This window comes from Gopherus evgoodei, chromosome 11 (assembly GCF_007399415.2).
Source record: "Gopherus evgoodei ecotype Sinaloan lineage chromosome 11, rGopEvg1_v1.p, whole genome shotgun sequence".
Classification (NCBI taxonomy): Eukaryota; Metazoa; Chordata; order Testudines; family Testudinidae; genus Gopherus; species Gopherus evgoodei.
The window spans coordinates 40,641,583-40,661,374 of record NC_044332.1 but is presented as its reverse complement, the minus strand read 5'-3'; the positions used below and the strand labels follow the sequence as shown (position 1 = coordinate 40,661,374).

Here is a 19,792-nt window from a genome sequence, read left to right as displayed (position 1 = left end):
TTAGTAATGAATGGGGCCTCTGCACCCCTTCAGGGTGCTATAAAGATATGAACAATATTAATTAACCTTGTCACTTGTCATTAAGAGCCTTTCTGTGGCAGAGCTTATTCAGTAATTCCATGTGTTCCATACTTTTGGGCTCCTGAAAGAGTGTGCTACTATTCCTCTACTTCACATATACCATGGAACACTGTAAAAAGGCTATCTAAGAAGCCAAACATAAATGTAGAGTGAAATTTCCGTGCACTGGCCACAATAAGTGCATTTGAAGGGGAGGTAGAACAAAACTGCATGCATCCCTGTTATGGAATATGGCTATTTTCTAAGAAAAATTAAGAATTTTAATTGGGACATTTAAAACTAGATTATACAAGACAATAGGAAATGTGCAGTAGGGGAAATTGGTGCATTGACAAGGAGTTGAACTATATGATTCAAGAGATTTTCCATCACTAATTTCTCTGAATCTAACAGGAATAGTTAGCTCAGGTTTAAAAAACAAAACAAAAAATACTGCCCCTTTATTGTGAAGTCATTGTCTGTGGTGGTTCTCTGCCACATCAATGTTGCTAGTGTATTCATGTATATATGACACCTTTCAAGATCAATTAATTTACTATGTGAAATTTACTCCATAGTGCTTCCAGACATTCTTGTATGAGTTATTGAATGTTTAATGGCAAAGTACACTGAACCAGCCTATTGGTTAACCCTGATGTAGACACAATCCAAACCAGAACACAAATAGAAAAATTGTATGTACTATCATCTCTACATCCTTTCCTCTCCCCTGACTTCTAGATACTGTCCCTTGTTTTACTGTTGCTCCAAGCACTGGCCTGTCCAGACTAGTAATTCAGATAATTGAGAACAGCGCCCAGTTATAGGGTCAGTTCTATTTCTTGATGCTCTGGGGATTTATACAACTTTCTCATTCATCGCACCAAAATAGATCTGGAATTTTGCTAGATAAGGCTTTGATATGTGGTTTTGTTCTCAGTGCTTCTGAATGTTAACTCACCTTTTTTCATTATGTAAGATTTATATAAAACTACAGATAAGTAATAAATATGTTAGCAAATTCATGATTAACTTGGTGAACTGGAGCTTGCTATTGTATACAATCTACTTATCTTTTTTATCTAGGGTATTTTCTTTGGGATAGTCACCACTTAGTAATTTGGTAGTAATAAAAAGTCTTCTTGAACCATTTTTAAAAAACATTTCTATTCACAGGGTGTGTGACTCACTGCGGTGGAGTTTTCTCTTCAATGGTCAATCATATCTGCTTACACAAGCAGTCAAGCAGTCAACAAAGAAGATATTTCTTTTTCCAGAGACAAAGAAATACTGCTTACAGTATAGTTTGTCCAGCTAAGGTTTCTTTAGCTCACCCAGTTCCTAAGGTACTGTAATTTCTATTAGTTGATCCTTTTTCTAGTCAATATAAAGATTGACTACACCAGTGATCAAGTACATTCATCCTCTGACAGCTGGGAGTCTGAATCATGGTCTTGTTGGTTTGGGATTTGAAATAGGAACAGTGGTATGAGAAGTTTTCAGCTCCCTGACATGCTAAACAGAGTATGTAAATACCCCATTAGGGAGTTTAAAACTGTCAGTTCTTCATATATTATGTTTGTTACTGTAACTGATCACCTTATAACATTTAACGCTTCTAGATTCAAATTCTTCCTTTGGCTTTGGGCAGTGGTAGCTTTAGGCATACAAAGCAATTACCTAACTCCCAGGCAGCTCGGGGGCCCTGATTTACTTTTACCCCCAAAATACCATGCCTCTAATTTAATATGGAGTTTTTAACCAGTGTATTAGTATGTGCTGTGTTGGTGTATTTTTTGGTTTGTGAAAATAATGCAATTAATATTTTTAGGGAGTGGGTGAAGGAGATAAGGGGGGAGGAAAAATATTCCTCTTTAGGGCCCGCAGTGGGTTAGCAGCACCTCTGATACAAGCAGATAGTTCCAGCTGAAGTCAACATGAGATGCACATGCTCATCTGAGGAAAAAAATGTCGCCCTTTCAATGTAAATTTCTAATACATTAAGTCTCAAACATTTACATCCTCCTGCAGTTTTGGTGATTTGGTGATTTCAGTCTTAGATGAAAGCATACATCAAAATGTCAGCCAGCTGCCCTGCTATGTAACTTATGAACTAACCTTTGCTGTCATTGACTAAATGTTGTTTTTTGGAAAATACATTTTTGTCTGTTTTTTAATCCATTATGACTTTATTTAGAGCTGTTCTAACAGGTGTGCTATTATGCTTTCTCTGGTTATGCTTTAATTGCAGTATGTACTCTGGCTGTTTCATACCCTTTATTTAATGAAAATAATTTTGGATAGTATTTTATAGTGATGTGTATAAGTAGTTTTTTATTTCTTCTACTAGAAAGTAGATGTCTAATACAAAATATGAAATATTTACATTATCCTATGGTCATAGTAAAAAAGAATGATATGGAAGGAATAAATTGAGGACGCTTACTATAGAGTTCTTAAGCCTAAAACATTATAGAAGCTTTGGATACACAATGAATATAGGACCAAGACACTATATGTTTTCAAAGATTAGAAAAATGGTTGTAGTACTTGCAAACATGTTGTATCTTTAGATATTTCTTGCAGGATGAATACAAAAAAATAAACTGTCATGTTGAAAACTAATCTTCACAAGTAGCAATGCTCATGTCTAATAATCTGTTAATTTTTCATCTGCCTACAGAATTACAATTTAACTAGGATATATGAATAATTTAGGAAATATCTAAATAATGAGGGAAATTTATTACAGGAATATATATAATTGGGGGGACATTTTTTCTACAGAATATCCTAGAAATAATATTTATATTAAAAATGTCTTTTGAATTTTACAGATTTTTTTAGGAAAGGAGAAATGGTGAGATAAATATCTACAGCTATACCATCTTGAGCTGCTATCTCATCATATCTCACAAGCTAAACAGTGTCAAGTCTAAGCAGTTATTGGATGAGTGTTCTCCAAGGGAAAACTCAGAGTGCTCCAGGGCATGGAGCTGGTAATTTAGGAGGTGGGATTTTCCCTCTAATTCAGAAATAAATTAATGTCCTAGTCTGGTGTGAACAGGTTCTATGCTGCTGGGGGTGCTATGTGTCTGAATGAGATGTAAACCTAAAGTCCTGATGGCTTGGGATCATTAAAGATCCTATGACACTTTCTGTAAGCATTGGGAAGGCCAAACACCAGTTGGGGTAACTATAGTCTACCTACTTAAAGGCCCCCTATAGAGTTAATTGGATACGCCATTCTTTTTCACTTCCTACACTAAAATGTTGTGTTGTCTTGCTGTGTGCTGTTTAAACAGCTGCTGTGTATGTATCGTACAGCCTGGGTCCTATGTCCATTTAATCCTGTGTGCATTATGGGCTTGATCCCGTTTCCACTAAAATCAGTTGTAAAACTCTTGCAATGACTTGACAGGCCCTTTGCAATAGGTGAAGTGATAATTATGTATAGCTTGTAAATATTCTGGAATCCTTAGGAGGATTAAATGTGCTTCTATATACGTGTAAGATATTATTTTTGTTGTTACTATATATTTGTCTTAGAATTACAATAGTTTAAAAAAAAAAAATAAATAGAATTTTACATGCATGAGGCCTGAGACCTTTTCATTAAATAAAAATATATTTATTATAGTTTTCCTTGAAAGACAGTGAATTAGGACATGGTTGTACAGTTGGGTTATTGCTGATTATGTACTATATGAATCTTATCATTTTTAAAACAAACTTGGTATTTGTGGATAATCTAAGCACTATACCCAGATGAACAGACACTCTTTTCCTAACCTGTGTATTCTATATTTTTATTAACATTAGCTTTAATAAAAAAAATTAAATCTGTTAAAAAGAAAAATGTGTGTGCAACATAATAGATATGGATAAGATTAAAAGACTAGGTGGGTGAGGTAATATCCTTTATTAGAGTGACTTCTGTTGGTGAGAGAGAACGGAAGTTGGTCCAATAAAAGATATTACCTCACCCACTTTGTCTCTCATTCGTATCTACCCATCTAATTCATATCTATTATGCTGCACATACATTTTTCTTTTTATAATACTGTACACCCATATCCGAATTCACCTTGTGTCTCATATCCTATGACTGACATGGCTGCAACTACACTTCATACATGAATGAGTTTGATAGCTAGAAATACTGAGATTCTTATTCTGACAAAATTCCCATTGAAGTTAATGGAAACTTTGAGTAAAAGCTCAGGACTTTCCTGTACTACTGTACATATATGTGTTCAGTGCGAGTGTGTGTAATGGACTTCTATATAAAATTTACCTTTATTTAAAAATAAAATAATAAGCTTTTAAGTCTTCCTCTGATAGTTTTAAAGCTCACAACTATTTGGATTGAAAGACTTCTGCAATATCTTGGATTTCAGTACTGTATGGTTAACGCACTATTTAAGTCAATAGTAACAGGCAATGTTAAGTTCAAAAGGGCATTGGAAGAAATACTGAGGCAGCCTTGAGGGCTTGCCCTGGTGGCTTAGGAAGGTCAATACTATGACAGAAAGGGCAAACTGCCATGAAGCAGGAGGCACTCTCTGAGAAAATGATCCCATTGTCATGCTCAGTTTTCTGATCTTCATTTTCAATCCTTCTTCTCCAAGCACATAAAGAAGCCAGACTATGTGACGACAGGCATTGTACCAGACTGGGGAGACTACATAGAAATTAAGAATGAAGATCAGATTCAAGGGCTTCGTCAGGCTTGTCAACTGGCCTGTCATATTCTGCTTCTAGCTGGAAAGAGTTTAAAGGTAACAGTCACATGCGGTCCTGTAACAACTTGGATGTTTTCTGTGCTTTGTTTTTGTTTTTATTTAATGTACATCTAACTTGCTATTAAAGTACATACTGAATAAAGGGGGGTTATTAACGTTTTAATGGTTTTTTTGCTGTATAACATATCTGTTTAATTTCTTTTATCATTTAAATCTGTGGGGGGGAGGGTGATTACATTTACCAGGGATAAAAAGAAAATTGAGCTCTTACCGGTATGGGATCGGCTCTGCCTCCTCAGGCGGAAGGGGTGGGGCTGGGGCTGCCTGGCCTGCGCCACCCGGGGTCCCAGCGGCGATTTAAAGGTCCTGGGGCTCCGGCTGCACAGCAGCAGCAGCCAGTGCCCCAGGCCCTTTTAAATCACGGCCCTGAGGCAGCTACTTCTTTTGCCCCCCATTGGCAGCTGGGGTGGGGGGCAAAAGGGGCAACGACATTAAAGCGCTGCCGCGACAGCACTTTAAGCAGGGTCCTTTGCCATGGCAGCACTTCAACGTCACTGCCCCTTTTGCACCCTCCCTTTGCAACCCTGCTGGTAGGGACCTGGCAAGACCGCCAGTGGGGGGCGCAAAAAGAGTAGCAACGTTAAAGCGCTGCCGCAGCTGCGCTTTACGCTCAGCGGTATGGGCTGGTACTGGTGACTACTTTTTACCGATATGCTGTACTGGCCCGTACTGCCTTACTTTCACCCCTGACATTTACTCAGTGTTAGAAGTATAATCCTTTCAGGTCTGCATTCTGACCTGCCAAGTTGCATGGGTTTGTCATAAGGCGCGTGGGATTCTATATGATTTTGTGACACAGCAAATCCTGTGATTCACACTTTCTGCTTTCCAGCTCTACTTTTCCATAAATCTGATGGATCGGGCTGTTCCTTCCATTCCGCTGCTCCTTCTCCTCTGGCCAATTGATCAGACAAACTACAGAACCACTGTTAAAGGGTGCAGCTGCAAAATGCCATGCCTCTTGCCAGAGTGCACTGATAAGGAAAACGCTTGGTTTTTCAATAATGTTTTCTACAGAACACTTTTGTGGGATGCCCCCCACATAATAAAGGGGAACCTCCTTAAAGTCTTTTGCAGATGGAAAAATGCTTTGGTAGCTTCCCCCTTTCTTTCATGATTAACATACAAGATAGGGTGAAATATGTTCTATAGTTAGTGGATGTGAGTGTGGCGATATAAAAGGGGTGTTCAGAGCATGTGGAGGTACAAAATATATTTTATCAAAAAAGACACTGAGAAAATATTAATAATGCGCAGTTAAGCACTCAAAAGTTAGAAAATGACAAAATTATGTACCCCTTTCTCCTCATGGATATGCATTATAATACAGCTTTTAATTACATGATCATTGTATACTATTTCTGTAACGACAGTGTATAATATCTTATTTTTCTGCAACGTTAAGTGCATGTGTAGCATTTTTTCATTATTTATACTTACATTAATTTCATCACTGTAATCTTCCTGAATATCTTTATTAACTAAAAATGTTTATATTAATACTACTCGTAGTTCAGTGCTTTCAACCTGAAATTTTTTGTCAGAATTTATCTACTGTACATTTGCTTTTCAACCGTCAATACAGCTTTCCTTGGGGGTAGTTCAGGAGATGATGCAGCAAATAATAAAAGTAACTTACACCTTGATCCTGCAAACACTTGTGGGTGTTTTTAACTTCTTCCATGTGAGTAATCCCGTTGACTTCAGTTGAATGGCTCATATGTATGTTAAGCCCATGGATAAGTGTTTGCAGAATCAGGGACTTAGCACCAAACTTACTTGGACTGTAAATGACAGCAGTTTCTCACTATTACTCTTTGATGTTGTCATATTAATGTGTAGTGCTCTGTGTAAGCGTAGCTTATGGTGTACTTTTCATATTGATTATTCTTGTTGGCTTGTATTTACAAAGTAATAGAAGATGCCATGATGTGTGTGTTACATTTTGTGTGGGGAGCATATTTTGAGAAATAGTATGTTACTATGTAAATTAAAGGCTATATTGTAATGCATACACGTGGGGGTCAGAATTAAGGCTGAATGTATGGTCTTAATTTTGTAATTTCCTGACATTTTTGTGCTTAACCGTGCAATCATAACATGTTATTGACATTATATTTGATGGAATTTTGTAGTGTTTTTTGGAAAGAAAAATCAAATTCTACAAAATGGAACTATGTGGCAAGAAACCACCAGAATACCCTATCCCGTGTAGCAGAAATGGTCCACCAGAAGATGCTGTTACTGCCCCTCAGACAGTATTCTCAATTAAAGCAAAATTGACTGCTTTGTGGAGTGGTGGCGAAAGGCTCTTTGGGACACATAAGCCCCACTCCCACGCTACGCAGGAGATCTGCCCACTGAATGGCCATGCACAGGTGCCCATGTACTCTTTGGGCACCACAGAAAGGAGCTGGGCACCAACTGATACAGAAGGCCCATGCTGCGTGTGCACCAACGGCGTGATGCAGGTGACACAGGATGGTAGCTATGGATCTGTGTTTGATCTGTGTGGCCCTAGTATCCAATACAGTCTGTGTGCAAGGGCTGTGACTACTGTTCCAGCACACAGGTTGGAATAGTTGCTGTGGGACAGGGGAGCAACACAGCATCCTGTACCCTACCCTTGGGGGGAAGAGGGTGGAGGGGGGCAGTAGTTTTCACCTGACCAACCACAAGTTCATCATTAATAAAGTAAGGGGTCCACAACAGCCCTTATTCCTTTATTCCTTGCATGCTATGTACACTGCCTCATTCACGAAGCATAATGGCTAAATCTTTCACTGCATAGCTAGGAAAGCCATGAACGCTTGCACCACAGCCTGCCTTTATTCCAAATGATACTAAAACGTACTCAAAAATCGTAGCCACTGTAGTGCATATGTGCGAAGTGTGATTTTCAAAGGCTTAAAACTCATTCAAATCAAGACTAATTTTCACAGGAACACTCCAAGGTACTTCTTCTCAATGAGGGAGGTTTCTCTACCAAATTTCAACTTTCATCTTGAACCATTTCAGAGCTAAAGCTGATCCAAAAGAAAAGCTGGAATAATAATATTTAAAGTGTGAGGCCTTTTTTCACAAGTCAAAAATGGCTAAACCATTTCTGTTAATCTTACCAAAAAAAAAAAATCACCTTCAGAAAGGAATTGAGTATAGGAAATTTCAGTCAAAAAGTAAGTGTTTTTGAAAATTGTAGGTCACTGAAATAAGGGGGCTAGAATGGAAATTCTAATGCAGATTTCACTGTTAAAGTCACTGCTGTGCCAATGTAATACAAACAGCTCCCAGGTGTGAAACCAAATATTAAACTTATGTATAAATGAATTAAAATGGTTTCAAAAGTAATTTGAAGGAAAAATAATTGACAACAATGTGACCGTAATCTTATTTGCAAGTCATAAGAATTAAGGATTTATCTACAAATGGCTGCAAATGTTTTAAAAGGTTGAAAGCATTAAATGCAATATTGTAAGTACAAACTGAAGCTATTTTTAATTATGTAAGGGGAATGGAAAGAGAGAGGAAGGAAGTCTAAAAAAAACAGACACTTCTATAGCAGCTACTGAAAAGAGAGGCCAGTAGAAAATGGTGGCCTTGAGAAGGCAAATATGGATAAAGAAAGAAAGTAGACAGTATTTTCAGTTTTCTCAAAGCCTTTAAGTGCTCTCTTTACTACATGCTTGATTTCTCTCTAAATAAAACATAAAGTATCTATTAAGTATATCAAACAGTTTAGTGTTTTGTATCAAAGCATTTGATTTGTATCATCCTAGATTTCACTGAAGTGCATGACTGTGATCACATTCAGTAAATAAGAGAAAATGCCTTTAATGTTTTTTTCAGCACAATTTTTATTTTATATTTTAGGTTGGCATGACAACCGAAGAAATAGATTCCATTGTTCATCATGAAATAATCAGACAAAATGCCTATCCTTCACCTCTAGGCTATGGAGGTTTTCCCAAATCGGTTTGTACCTCTGTGAACAACGTGGTATGTCATGGTATTCCTGACAGGTATTCCCATAATAACACACATTTTACCACTGCAAACAAAAATGTTACGTTAATGTTCATAACTTAGAGGTTAATATTAAACATGTTTCAGTTTATCTAAAAAACAGCAATAAACCTATTGCAGCTGCATAGCATGCTACGATACTGTGGTGATGGGCACTTTGGAAGTTTGTTTAATAAAAATAAAAACATAATCGACTGTTTGTCGTGACACTCATAAATTGTGGTGTAATGCCTCCAGAGTTTACAGTCTGAAAAAATACAATACAGTAAATGCTTCTAATTTTTCAGCAAAATACATGTAGTTTAAGGAATTGAGGACATTTGAATTGATTTAAATTTTTATTATTAGCAATACACTAGGCTGCTCACAAAGTAAAATCAGTTCACTATAAATCAGAGTAAGTATGGTGGTAGATTTTCAGACATTGATAATGTTTTCTGTCAGTTGTTTGTCATTTCAATATATGCATCTGCACTTGTTCTTTAAGTAGCAGGAGCTGAAGATTAGAAAAGATTATTCCATTTGTCTCCATCCTCCTCCACCAAAAAAATCTTCTTCCCTCTCCACTCCTAGATTTATGTGTGTGTGTCATTAGGTGTTTGTTCTTATATTCCCTTTGTTGAGAACTGTCTGTCACCGTTATTTTTTTTTGTCTGTTTATGTTTCAGTCGACCTCTTCAGGATGGAGATATTATCAACATTGATGTCACAGTGAGTAATTCATATAAAAAATAGTCTTTGATCAACTTTACAATTGCTAGTAGCAACAGGAAGAGCAGTAGATTGAAAATGTGGAATGCACAGATGGATGTGCTGTTTATTTCTAAGCCAGGGCACAAGCAGCTGGTTTCCTTTTTTGTTTTTAACTCTGTGTTTATTCCAACTAGACCCAGGCCTGACTTGAATTTAGGGCTGGAATCAGATGCACTGAGATCAATGTTGGCCTAAGTGAAATGTCAACCCAATCCTGCTATGTGTCATGTTTTTGAGAAGGTGTAATTGTTATTGATCCACTGTGTAGTTAATGCAGAGCACCACAGTACTGGGCAGCAGCTGAAGACAGATATGTATGAGATGAGCTAACATGAAGAAAGCCAGCATTTTTCCTTCACTCTGCCAAGATTGATCTTCCTCTTCCTGCTGATTTTGAGTGGGGCCTGTCATTATCTTACTCTGTCATTAGAGGCTACATTGGCCTGTGTATGTCAGTCTATTTGGACAGCAACTCTTTTGCTAGCAGTGTTCCCTACATTTATTAAAATCCCTGAAGGTAGTGTTGTGTTCCATTTCTGGTATAAGAGCCTTGAACCCTTTACTCACAAACAGATAGTGTGATATAACCATTGACTTAACATTTTCACAGGATGGTCACTTAGAACATTTAAATATAGGCTGACCAAATTAGCATTGGAACAAGAAAGTATGGAAACAGAAAACCAAAGTGTGATGCTTTTTGGTATTTTCATTTATTGAAATGGGGATTAATCATGCTTTGTAGTTCTTATTTTTGTCCCCTTGCGGTAAGTTTCCCCAAAGCTTTGGCAATTTATTTCTAGTGTATGCACAAATGTATTCCTGAATTCTAAACATTAGTTTACAATAATAAATGGTATAGAATAAAGTTACGTTTTGTAAGGGAAAGTGTTTTAAACATTAAAGAATTTCCTGTTACACTTGTCTGTACCGATAGTTTGATATTTGCTTACCATGCCAAATTCACCTCTGGCATAAGTGGGAGCGGCTCTAAAGTGCCATAACTCTGACCTCGCATTTAAAGCTTTTTAGATGGCTCTTTACATTATATTTAGTCAACTTGAACTTTTGCCCCATTATACCATTCACTTGTGATCCTGTGCTGGGTTTTTTAACCTATTTTACTGCATTCCACCTTACTCTACACTTTCTAGCTGTAGGTATTTGTTCTATTTGATTTACATAGAATGATCTGTATCCTTCAAAATATATTTTTGGCCCTAATCCTTGGCTGGTTTGAATTGGTTTGGCTTCACTGACTTTAGTGGAACTATGTCCGTTTACAGCAGCTGAGAGAATCTGGCCTCTTCTTTCTTTAAATCAAATCTGGTTTAAAGTTAATTTTGCTTCTTTTTTTTTATTGCTCCCAAAGATAACATTAGCTCCTTAGATTAATAACAAAATTCACATTCATACAGGTATTTTCCACAGTGACTGTGCTAAGCATTTTTATATCTGTTTTTCTTTGCTTTTTCCATTCTTCTTTTCAAATAACATTTGATTATATAAGAGGGGTATTTTTGAAAATATATTGAGTTTTTCTTCTGTTTAACCTCATGAAACAAAATAAATCTTGCAAGTATCCAGGAATATGACAGTTGTGGGAGCAGCATGCATGAGTCTTTGACTTCCTATCTTTGGGGGGGGGTGTATATTTATCGCTGAAAATAAACACTGTGTTTGGTAATTGCTCATTTCCAATATGTCTAAGAAAAAATATTGCTTTGTAGTGTTTATAATTGACCTATTAGTTTATTTTTAATGAGAAAAACTGGGACATTTCACAGATGGAAACAATTATTTTGGACATAACAGTACAGTTAGAGTGGACATTCTACAATAATTTGTTTATGGATGTGTACAGAATCTGTAAAATGATTACATAATAATCTGCCAGCTATCAAATGTAAATACTTCACAGTGAGTGCAAATTATCTAGGAATAAAAAATTAAATGTATTTTACACAAGTGGGTTTGTGAAATTTCATAGATGAAATATAAAGGTATTTTGGTGACTTAAATCATGTTGCCTTTAAAATTTCAAAAGAATTATAGAAACAAAAACATTGTGCTTCACCAACATACTACAGCTCTCAACCATCCATTATCAAGTATTGTGTCCTACATCTTAGTTCTAGCACTGGCTGTTATAGAACTACCATATCTTACTTTGTTATTGTAATTTATTAATGTCAAAAATATGTAATTGTGATAAGTGGGCTGTAGTAAACTCTAATTGTATTTAAGAAATTGTTTTGATAGTATTAGATAAGTCTTGCTTCGTTAATTTAGATGCCAATCCTCCAAGCCCTCAGTGCATGCAGTTCTTATTAAAGTCATGCAGAGCTTGCAGGATCAAACCCACCCCCCCACCAAGGTTCTATTACAATTGTGCTCATTTTTCTGACATGGTAACGGTCACATTTTTTACAGTTTGGTGTCTGATAGATTGAGAGTTGTTCTACTAAAAATGATCTGGTCTGATTAAAAGTGAACCTGCTAGAAAAAAGACTGTCCTGTAACATATAACAACATAATGAAAAGCTGCAGGGATGTTCTTAACGGGCAGAAAAAGGTGTATAACTAAGGTCTTGAGTCCACTCTCATTGGAGCCAGTGAGAGCAGGATGGGGCCTTTTTGCTGAAATTCAACTTTCATTATAACCCAGTTACCACTCACTCATAAGTATATCTACAAAATGTTTCAAGTCTAAACTTGAATATAATATTCTTTGCAGAAAAGTGTGAGAAAAATATTATTAGTAACTTTTTGAGTTTGGGAGCGGGCAAAGAATACTTGGCCATTAAAAAAAGTGTCACAAATTTTCTTGCACAAGTAGCTCACAAGTAACAGAACTTTAAGCATTGAAGTGTGTTAGTCTCTGAAGAGTAATGACCTACTAACTGGAGAAAAAAATATTTTATAACACCAAAGTTATATGCAATTAAAATTGTCCTTTACGCATGCACAGAAAAAATAGAATAGTCTTTTAGTTACATTATAGCCTGAAGTACTGTGGAGCTGCAAAACCCTTTTTAATACCACATTATAAGACTTCACAGTAAAAGAGCAGGGTTTTCCTGTGTTTGTAGAGAAATCTATAGGGTGCTGTAGTTCAAAATTTACATTGCTGCTGAAGAACAGTTAGATAATTGCATAATCAAAAGGTAGAGGTTTTGTGTATCTAACAGAATGTTGCATTTCTGTTGTGTGCGACTTCATAGTGCCAGAGCTACGTTTTTTTCTTTTTTTAAATTAAACCATGGAAATTAAATGCAAAAATCTATGCTAATGCAACGTTACAGTTTGAAACTTGAATTTAAAAAGTAATAAAGTGAAATGTGCACAACATCAGTGACACTGTACTGGGTTATACTAACAATGAATTTGACCTAAGCTTTTCATAGCTATGTTAGTTTACACACATTACATCTTTGTAGTAGTTTGGATTTCTAATCAGGCTGTCAAATGTATATTTTAAAATTAAATTTGGGTGATATTCACTGTGGTGTGAGGAGCCAATAAAAGGCCTTCCCAGCCACTAACGCCAGGTGTAGGGACAGCCCTGTATGCTGTGAATAGGGTCTCTGCACTGCCTAAGACAGTGTGTAGGAAGGCATTGAGGTCAGAGAAGCCATGGGATCTACAATCATGTCAATCCAGTGGCACCAACATACGCTATACAGGCAGGTGGCATGGACAAGAGCTGCAGCAGCTACTATCCTAGCCCATAGGGTGGTGTAGTATCTCTGAGAGGGCTGTGCTGCACCCCTGCACTCTGGAACTGTTTTGGGAAGTGGATTTCATCCTTCTCAGACCCACTCCCACCTCTTGCACATCTTTGACATAAAGGTCAATTACTCTAAGGCAGGGTTTCTCAAACAAGGGTCGCCGCTTGTGTAGGGAAAGCCCCTGGCGGACTGGGCCGGCGTGTTTACCTGCCCCATCCGCAGGTCCGTCCGATCGCAGCTCCCACTGGCAGTGAATCGCTGCTCCGGGCCAATGGCAGCTGCTGGAAGCGGCGCGGGCCGAGGGACTTACTGGCCACTGCTTCCAGTTTGAGAAACCCTGCTCTAAGGGCTCGTCTTCACTACAGGGAGATCACGCTGCTGCAGGGGTCAATGCAGCAGGGTTCAATGTAGCGGGTCTAGTGAAGACCTGCTAAATTTACAGCAGAGCGCTCTACAGTCAAGCCAGGTATTCCAGCTCCCTGAGAAGATTAAGGTAAGATGGGAGAGTGTCTTCGGTTGACACAGCACAGTGAAGACACCGTAGTAAAAGTTGACCTAAGCTACGTCGACTACAGCTACGTTATTCACATAGCTGGAGTAGTAAAACTTAGTTTGATTTATCCCGGTAGTGAAGACAAGCCCTAATTTCTTGTAGATTGAATGAATGTAATCGTTTGTGTATTTGGGGTTCTTAGAACCTTCCATTTTTCCATTTCCAGTATTTGTTCAAATGTTCAGACCTAGACATAAAACTGAAGGGTTTTACATATAATTTGTCTTATAATTGTACCTCAAAGTTACATTTTTTGGTCTCATTTCTAATCTTTTATTTCCTCTACCTTATTTTTACAAATTGAGCTTGAAGGCAATCTAAAAGAAAACCTGTCTGTTAAAATAGATAGATGAATTTAACTAACAGGAGATCTGTTTCTGAATGTAAAACAAGAAAATGTCTTTACATTTCTACTTGTGTTTAGGTATATTGCAATGGCTACCATGGTGACACTTCTGAAACATTTTTGGTGGGCAATGTGGATAAATCTGGTCAAAAGTTAGTGGAGGTTGCCAGGAAATGTAGAGATGAAGCAATTGCAGCTTGCAGACCAGGGGCTCCCTTCTCTGTAATTGGAAACACAATCAGGTAAGCCTTATACTGACAAGTAAAGGGAGGGCTGGCAAGTGGGACAAAGGTTATTGGTGGTTTGGTATAAAGCTGATGACATGTTTTATGATTCAGAACCATCATTTCAGTCTGATATCAGTATGTGAACTGCCAGGCTATAGTGTTGTTCTTTGGATAAGAAAGATTTTAAAAAGTGAATTACACTGGGGTCAGCAAAGATACCTGTAGAAAGACTCAGATGTTTATCAGACTGCTGTGGTTTTAGATTAAGAGGTGTGATTTGTAGTGTTTTCCATCCATTTTTTTTTATTATTTTTACCTGAAACATCAGATCTTCAATAGAATCACTGTAGGAAGATTAAAAACCCACATTCTTTTTGTTGTATAACAAATAATGTTATAAAGGAATTAGTCAACATCAATAAGTCACTTTGCTAAAAAAGTATAAAAATATTTAGTTCAGGAAATTCTTACCTTTCAAGCCAGAGTGCACACAAATATCATAAAGGAAAGAACACCTGCTTGAAGAGGTTTTCCTATTTTGTATTTGTTCTTTTATATAAAAGTAATCTTTGCTTTTGTTCTTGTTGGTTTGAATTAAAATATGTCATTTCCTGAATGTATCTAGTTCTTTGAAATTTTTTTCAAATATTTTTTTAAATAGACACATCATATACATTTTCTTAACAGGTACCTCACTGTACTTTTGTGAATATTAATGGATATGACAAACTATTGCATGCATTCTGATTGCTTAAAAGCTGCAAGGCTTAGTCACTTAGAAAAGGTGCTGCCTTTTTTTCTTTGTAAATCTTCAAATACTTTAAGGGGAAAAAAAGAGACCAGCAAAATATCAGTTAGATATATTTATAGCTTTAAAAATATTGTAACAGAGTCTGAATCAAACTTTAGTAAAACCTCTTTGGGTTATATCTGAGAAGCTTTTATTGAAGACTTTGTACAAAATTGTGTTTTTGACAGTTTTAAATTATAGGCTAACTAGCCTGGGGAAAAAGGATAGTGTCTTTCTGTTCTTTCCTAGGAAATGTTGAATCAGACCCCTACTGGGAAAAGAAATTTAATGCATATCTCACTATCTTACTGTCCATGAATATAATAGAAGTGAATTCAAAATGTAGTTTTATTTTTGCAAATGGGATGAGTCGATAGAGGCACCTCATATTTTTGAACACCTAGGGTTCAACAGATTTACTGGTGGTGCTCTTGCATTTTAACAAAATTTATTCTTGAGTAGAAGGGGGCACAGAACACTAGATTCTTATTCAAGCATTCTATCGAGCTCTGCATTCATGGCTGTGTCTAAAGGGCATGTCAGCCTTTGATTCTCTCTGAGAGGTAATTATCCTTTTCCTGTCACGGAACAACAAATGATAGCTAACTACAGAGGCACATTTGCAGTAGTCACATTCATCAACTGCAGAAAAAAATTCAATTTAATTGTGCAACACAGCTGCACATAGGCTTTTTGAGCATTTCTGTTGTTCTCACTGTCTTGCTATTCCTCCCTCCAGATCTATTTTTTAAACTTTTTTTTTCTGGTTATTTTTTCCCCCTTTTTGTCTCTTCTTCCATTTTTACTCTCTGTACTTTCTTGTTAAAGTAATTTTCCTTTGTGGCTCTCATTCTTTTTTCCCCATTGAAGGCTATGAATGTAGAAAATTATCACAATTACTCATATAATTGAGCCTCTTTGTAGCAAGTGCAACTCCAGTAGCCTTTCTCCATCATGAAAATGGTTTCATTATAGGGTTTTTCATATTCTCTGACACCATCTACACAGAGGAACAGGCGTGCAGATGAGATGTACTAGGAACAGGGTAGATCAGTAAGGTCACAGTAGGAATAATTAGCTCTGCTATGGAAAGAGCATCTAGGCCTTTTACTGCTACATAAATGTACTGTCCATGGCTTTTAGTCACAAAAAAACTTACTAACAAATGGAGCTCCCGCCTACTACTTTGAAAAAAAGATTTGTATCAACACTACAATTTTCCATCATTAAGACTAATAACACAGAGCCTAGTGTACATCAAGGGGAATAAAAAGAAAAATCTCACATTCAAGTGGCGGCTGGGTGCTGACCTTTGTTCCCTTTTTTTGTGTTCAACTTAACTCTTCACAAAAAAGAGCCACACGCCACACCAACATGCAGGTGAACTCCAGCTAGTGCTAGCAAAGCATGGCATTTAGTTGGAAAATCTGATAAATCTCCATGCAAGATAATGCATTTCATTACAGATTCACTACATTAATTCTAGCTATATTAAAAAAAAAACAGAATTGAAAGTGACATTGGATTTTTCGCTGTGCTGATGCAGAGGTCAGTTTTCTCACAGAGTGTAAATATGTATGCAAAGGCTCCATTGAAAGGCAAATTAATCAGAACTGGTGCTTGTTCAAAACTGCGTACAAAATAACAGATCATGAACTTTTTTTTAAAGATTTTATTGTGCAGACTATATTAATGTGCTGTTTTGTTTAAAACTACTCTTAACATGAACTCTGATGAAGGAATGTCCTGATGTGATGAATCATCATTTTCTGTATATTTGTCATTTTACATTTACATATGCAGTAAAAATCTTAGTTCAGTGGAAAAATATATAATATAAATACCTGTAAGCAAACACCTAAAGCTAGGAGTGTTCAGACCCATCAAAATGGAAATATGTCTAGCCACCCTTCATCCCAACTTTTGCTATAAAGCAGATTTGCATAACATATCATACATACCAGAAATAAGCAGAATATATGATTATTTGGGATGGATCTGGGTGTAATTACAGGATTGGGATGGATGTGCATACTTTAATATATTCTTTGTTACAGTGGCTCAGAAATTCTGTGTTTTAAATTGAATATATAGTATATAGTAGCTCTTCAGTGTCAGCTGAAACTTACAAATAAAAACATTACATGAATGGATCAATTTATTTTTCCTATCAAATTGCTAATCCTTTGCTAAGATTCCAGTTAAATTGATGGCAAAGGTCCCATCGACTTCAGAGGGAGCAGGATTGGGCCCTCATGTTCTATTTTCTTATACCCTTTGTGATGCTTTTCTTTTAAGATTAAATATAGTTTGAATTATAGTTTTTATACATTTATACAGTGTAGTTGTTATATAGTGAGTTTAGATATATGAAAGTGTTTTGAATATATAGATCCAAACAATGTAAATGTGACATAATTAAATAAACCAGCTTCAAACTCAGGAAAAAATTGCAGTGATGAAAGTATTAATAAATGGTTTTTAAATGTTTAACTCATAAGTATATGTTTTGATATTAATTTAGAACAATATAAAGCAGATTTAAAAAAATCTGTTTCTATCAGATTATGCACATTTAAACAATAAGTGGCTCAGGCAAAATAAGTCATTTTAATGTCATCTGTGATAGATTTTCCTTGACAGCTACTGTAAATTACAATTACACTGCTTCTCTCTACACTTGAAAGTAAGCATTGCAATAAATTATCTTTTATTTCAATCCATCATGTCTGCTTTTCAGAAGCAGAGAACCTCAAATAAAAGTTCAACACTATTGTAAGAAAAATACAGTAATTTGTGTTGCAGTTTGAAACCAAAATGTACCTTTCTTTCAAAAAACAATTGTTGGCTTTCAAAAATATTACTAATTATACTTCAACATTTGTTGTCATTAAAGGGAATCCCTGAACTTGTGCATTCCCTTAATCTAAGATTACTATTTAAGAGAAAAATACCTTTAAAAGCTTGTAGTTGGATTTTATAATTTATCAAATAAGGTTATATTGTAGCATTCAAAATAAGTATTTTCTTCATGAGCAAATATGATTTAAACTAGTGATGTCTCTTTAAGAATATGCAAAAAAAAGTAATGTCATTCAATAACCATAGTTTACAAATACTATTGTAAAGAAAAATGTGATTTTTTTTTAATTCTAAGGTGCATTATGCTTTCATATTACTCCCTAAGCAAGAATTATTTTCATAGCTTTGATATTCTTGTCCCTGTTTGTTGAGCAGTTTTCTTGCCTCATCAGTGTGGGTCAGATCTATTTAGTAATTTAATCTTTTGTTGTTGTGGTTGCTCTTTAACACCGTTTCAGTTAAGTTTTAATTTTTTGGTAACTGGAATCTGCAGTTAGAGGGTCAGATTCACCAGTAGCCTGCAACTGCTTTATGAAGCAGCCTTAAACTGTCTTAACTGGCTAGTTAACAGCTGCTTTGTGTCACCAAAGCACAGAGTAAAGCCGCTAGACTGTACCACTATAAATGCTTACAATGGGATTTGTTTCAGTTGTGTTTCTTTGGTGATTGCTCAGTGCATTGGGCCAGATCTGCCCTCCTGTGGAAAAACCTTCAAGAGAGGGTGAAAGAAACTGCCAAGTTCTCCCCATTTTGGCAAGGAATGGGATTTGCCATAGATCCCTCTTGATCCCCCAGGACCTTAAGGGATCTGCTAGAGGAACAGAACCAGCTGTACGAGGGATCTGTGCCACCACATTGGCACTAGAGCCCCTGAGCCTGCTCTGCAGCTTCCTAATAGGAGGGCTCTGGTGCTTACCTCAGCCACCTCTGTCCCTAGAAGACCTTGAGAGAGGTTCTACAGCATCGAGGATAGCATTGTAAAGAATCCTGTCCTGCCTCTAGTTGCATGTAGCTTTTCTGCGGCTTGCCTGTAAGGTTTGTGGAGGGATGATGTGTATCTGCCTATTGTCACATCTTTCTGTGTGAATTCCTTTGATCACAGAGGACAGTCCATAATTTGGGCGACTGTGGGAAGAAGATGCTCTGGTGGTGGCTGATGTCCCACTTTCCCCCACCACTCATAGGAAGGGTGATATCTGAGTGCAGACAGTTGCCATGTTGGCATCTTGATGGAAGGATCTGGCCCATAGTGAGCAGTCCTGAGTTCTGCCTACAGTTCTGCTACTGATTGGCTGCGTGACCTTGCTTTAGATATTTAACCCCTCTTTGCCATCTGTAAAACAGGTATAATACCAGGGTCCTGTGCACTCTGCAGCACACTGGGATAACAATCCATGGCAACCACCAGACTAAAGTCTGCTGCAACATTAAATTACTGTGTTGTCACTCCTGTCCTTCCCACTCCCTAACACAGTTATGGCTCATAGCTGAAAATACTCATTGAGGTAAAACTTGTCAATGGTTATTTTCAACAGGGATTATTTTGAAGAACGGGTTTTTTCTCTGTGCTCTCCAGACAACCTGGCTCTGCTCCCCAGCCCTCATTCCGCCATGTTATCCTGGTAACCAGACTCAGGACCTT

General features: G+C 36.8%; 1 protein-coding gene across 2 annotated transcripts in view; it reads left to right on the top strand.

The window, feature by feature from the left end:
* METAP1D (methionyl aminopeptidase type 1D, mitochondrial) overlaps positions 1 to 19,792 on the top strand; it is a 61,417-nt gene that overhangs the window by 34,567 nt on the left and 7,058 nt on the right. For both annotated transcript variants that reach the window (XM_030581100.1, XM_030581102.1), the window contains exons 2-6: positions 1,237 to 1,406; positions 4,692 to 4,841; positions 8,736 to 8,884; positions 9,557 to 9,599; positions 14,350 to 14,513. In XM_030581100.1, coding sequence (XP_030436960.1) covers positions 1,237 to 1,406; positions 4,692 to 4,841; positions 8,736 to 8,884; positions 9,557 to 9,599; positions 14,350 to 14,513 — 676 coding nt within the window. The remainder of the gene's footprint in view (positions 1 to 1,236; positions 1,407 to 4,691; positions 4,842 to 8,735; positions 8,885 to 9,556; positions 9,600 to 14,349; positions 14,514 to 19,792) is intronic.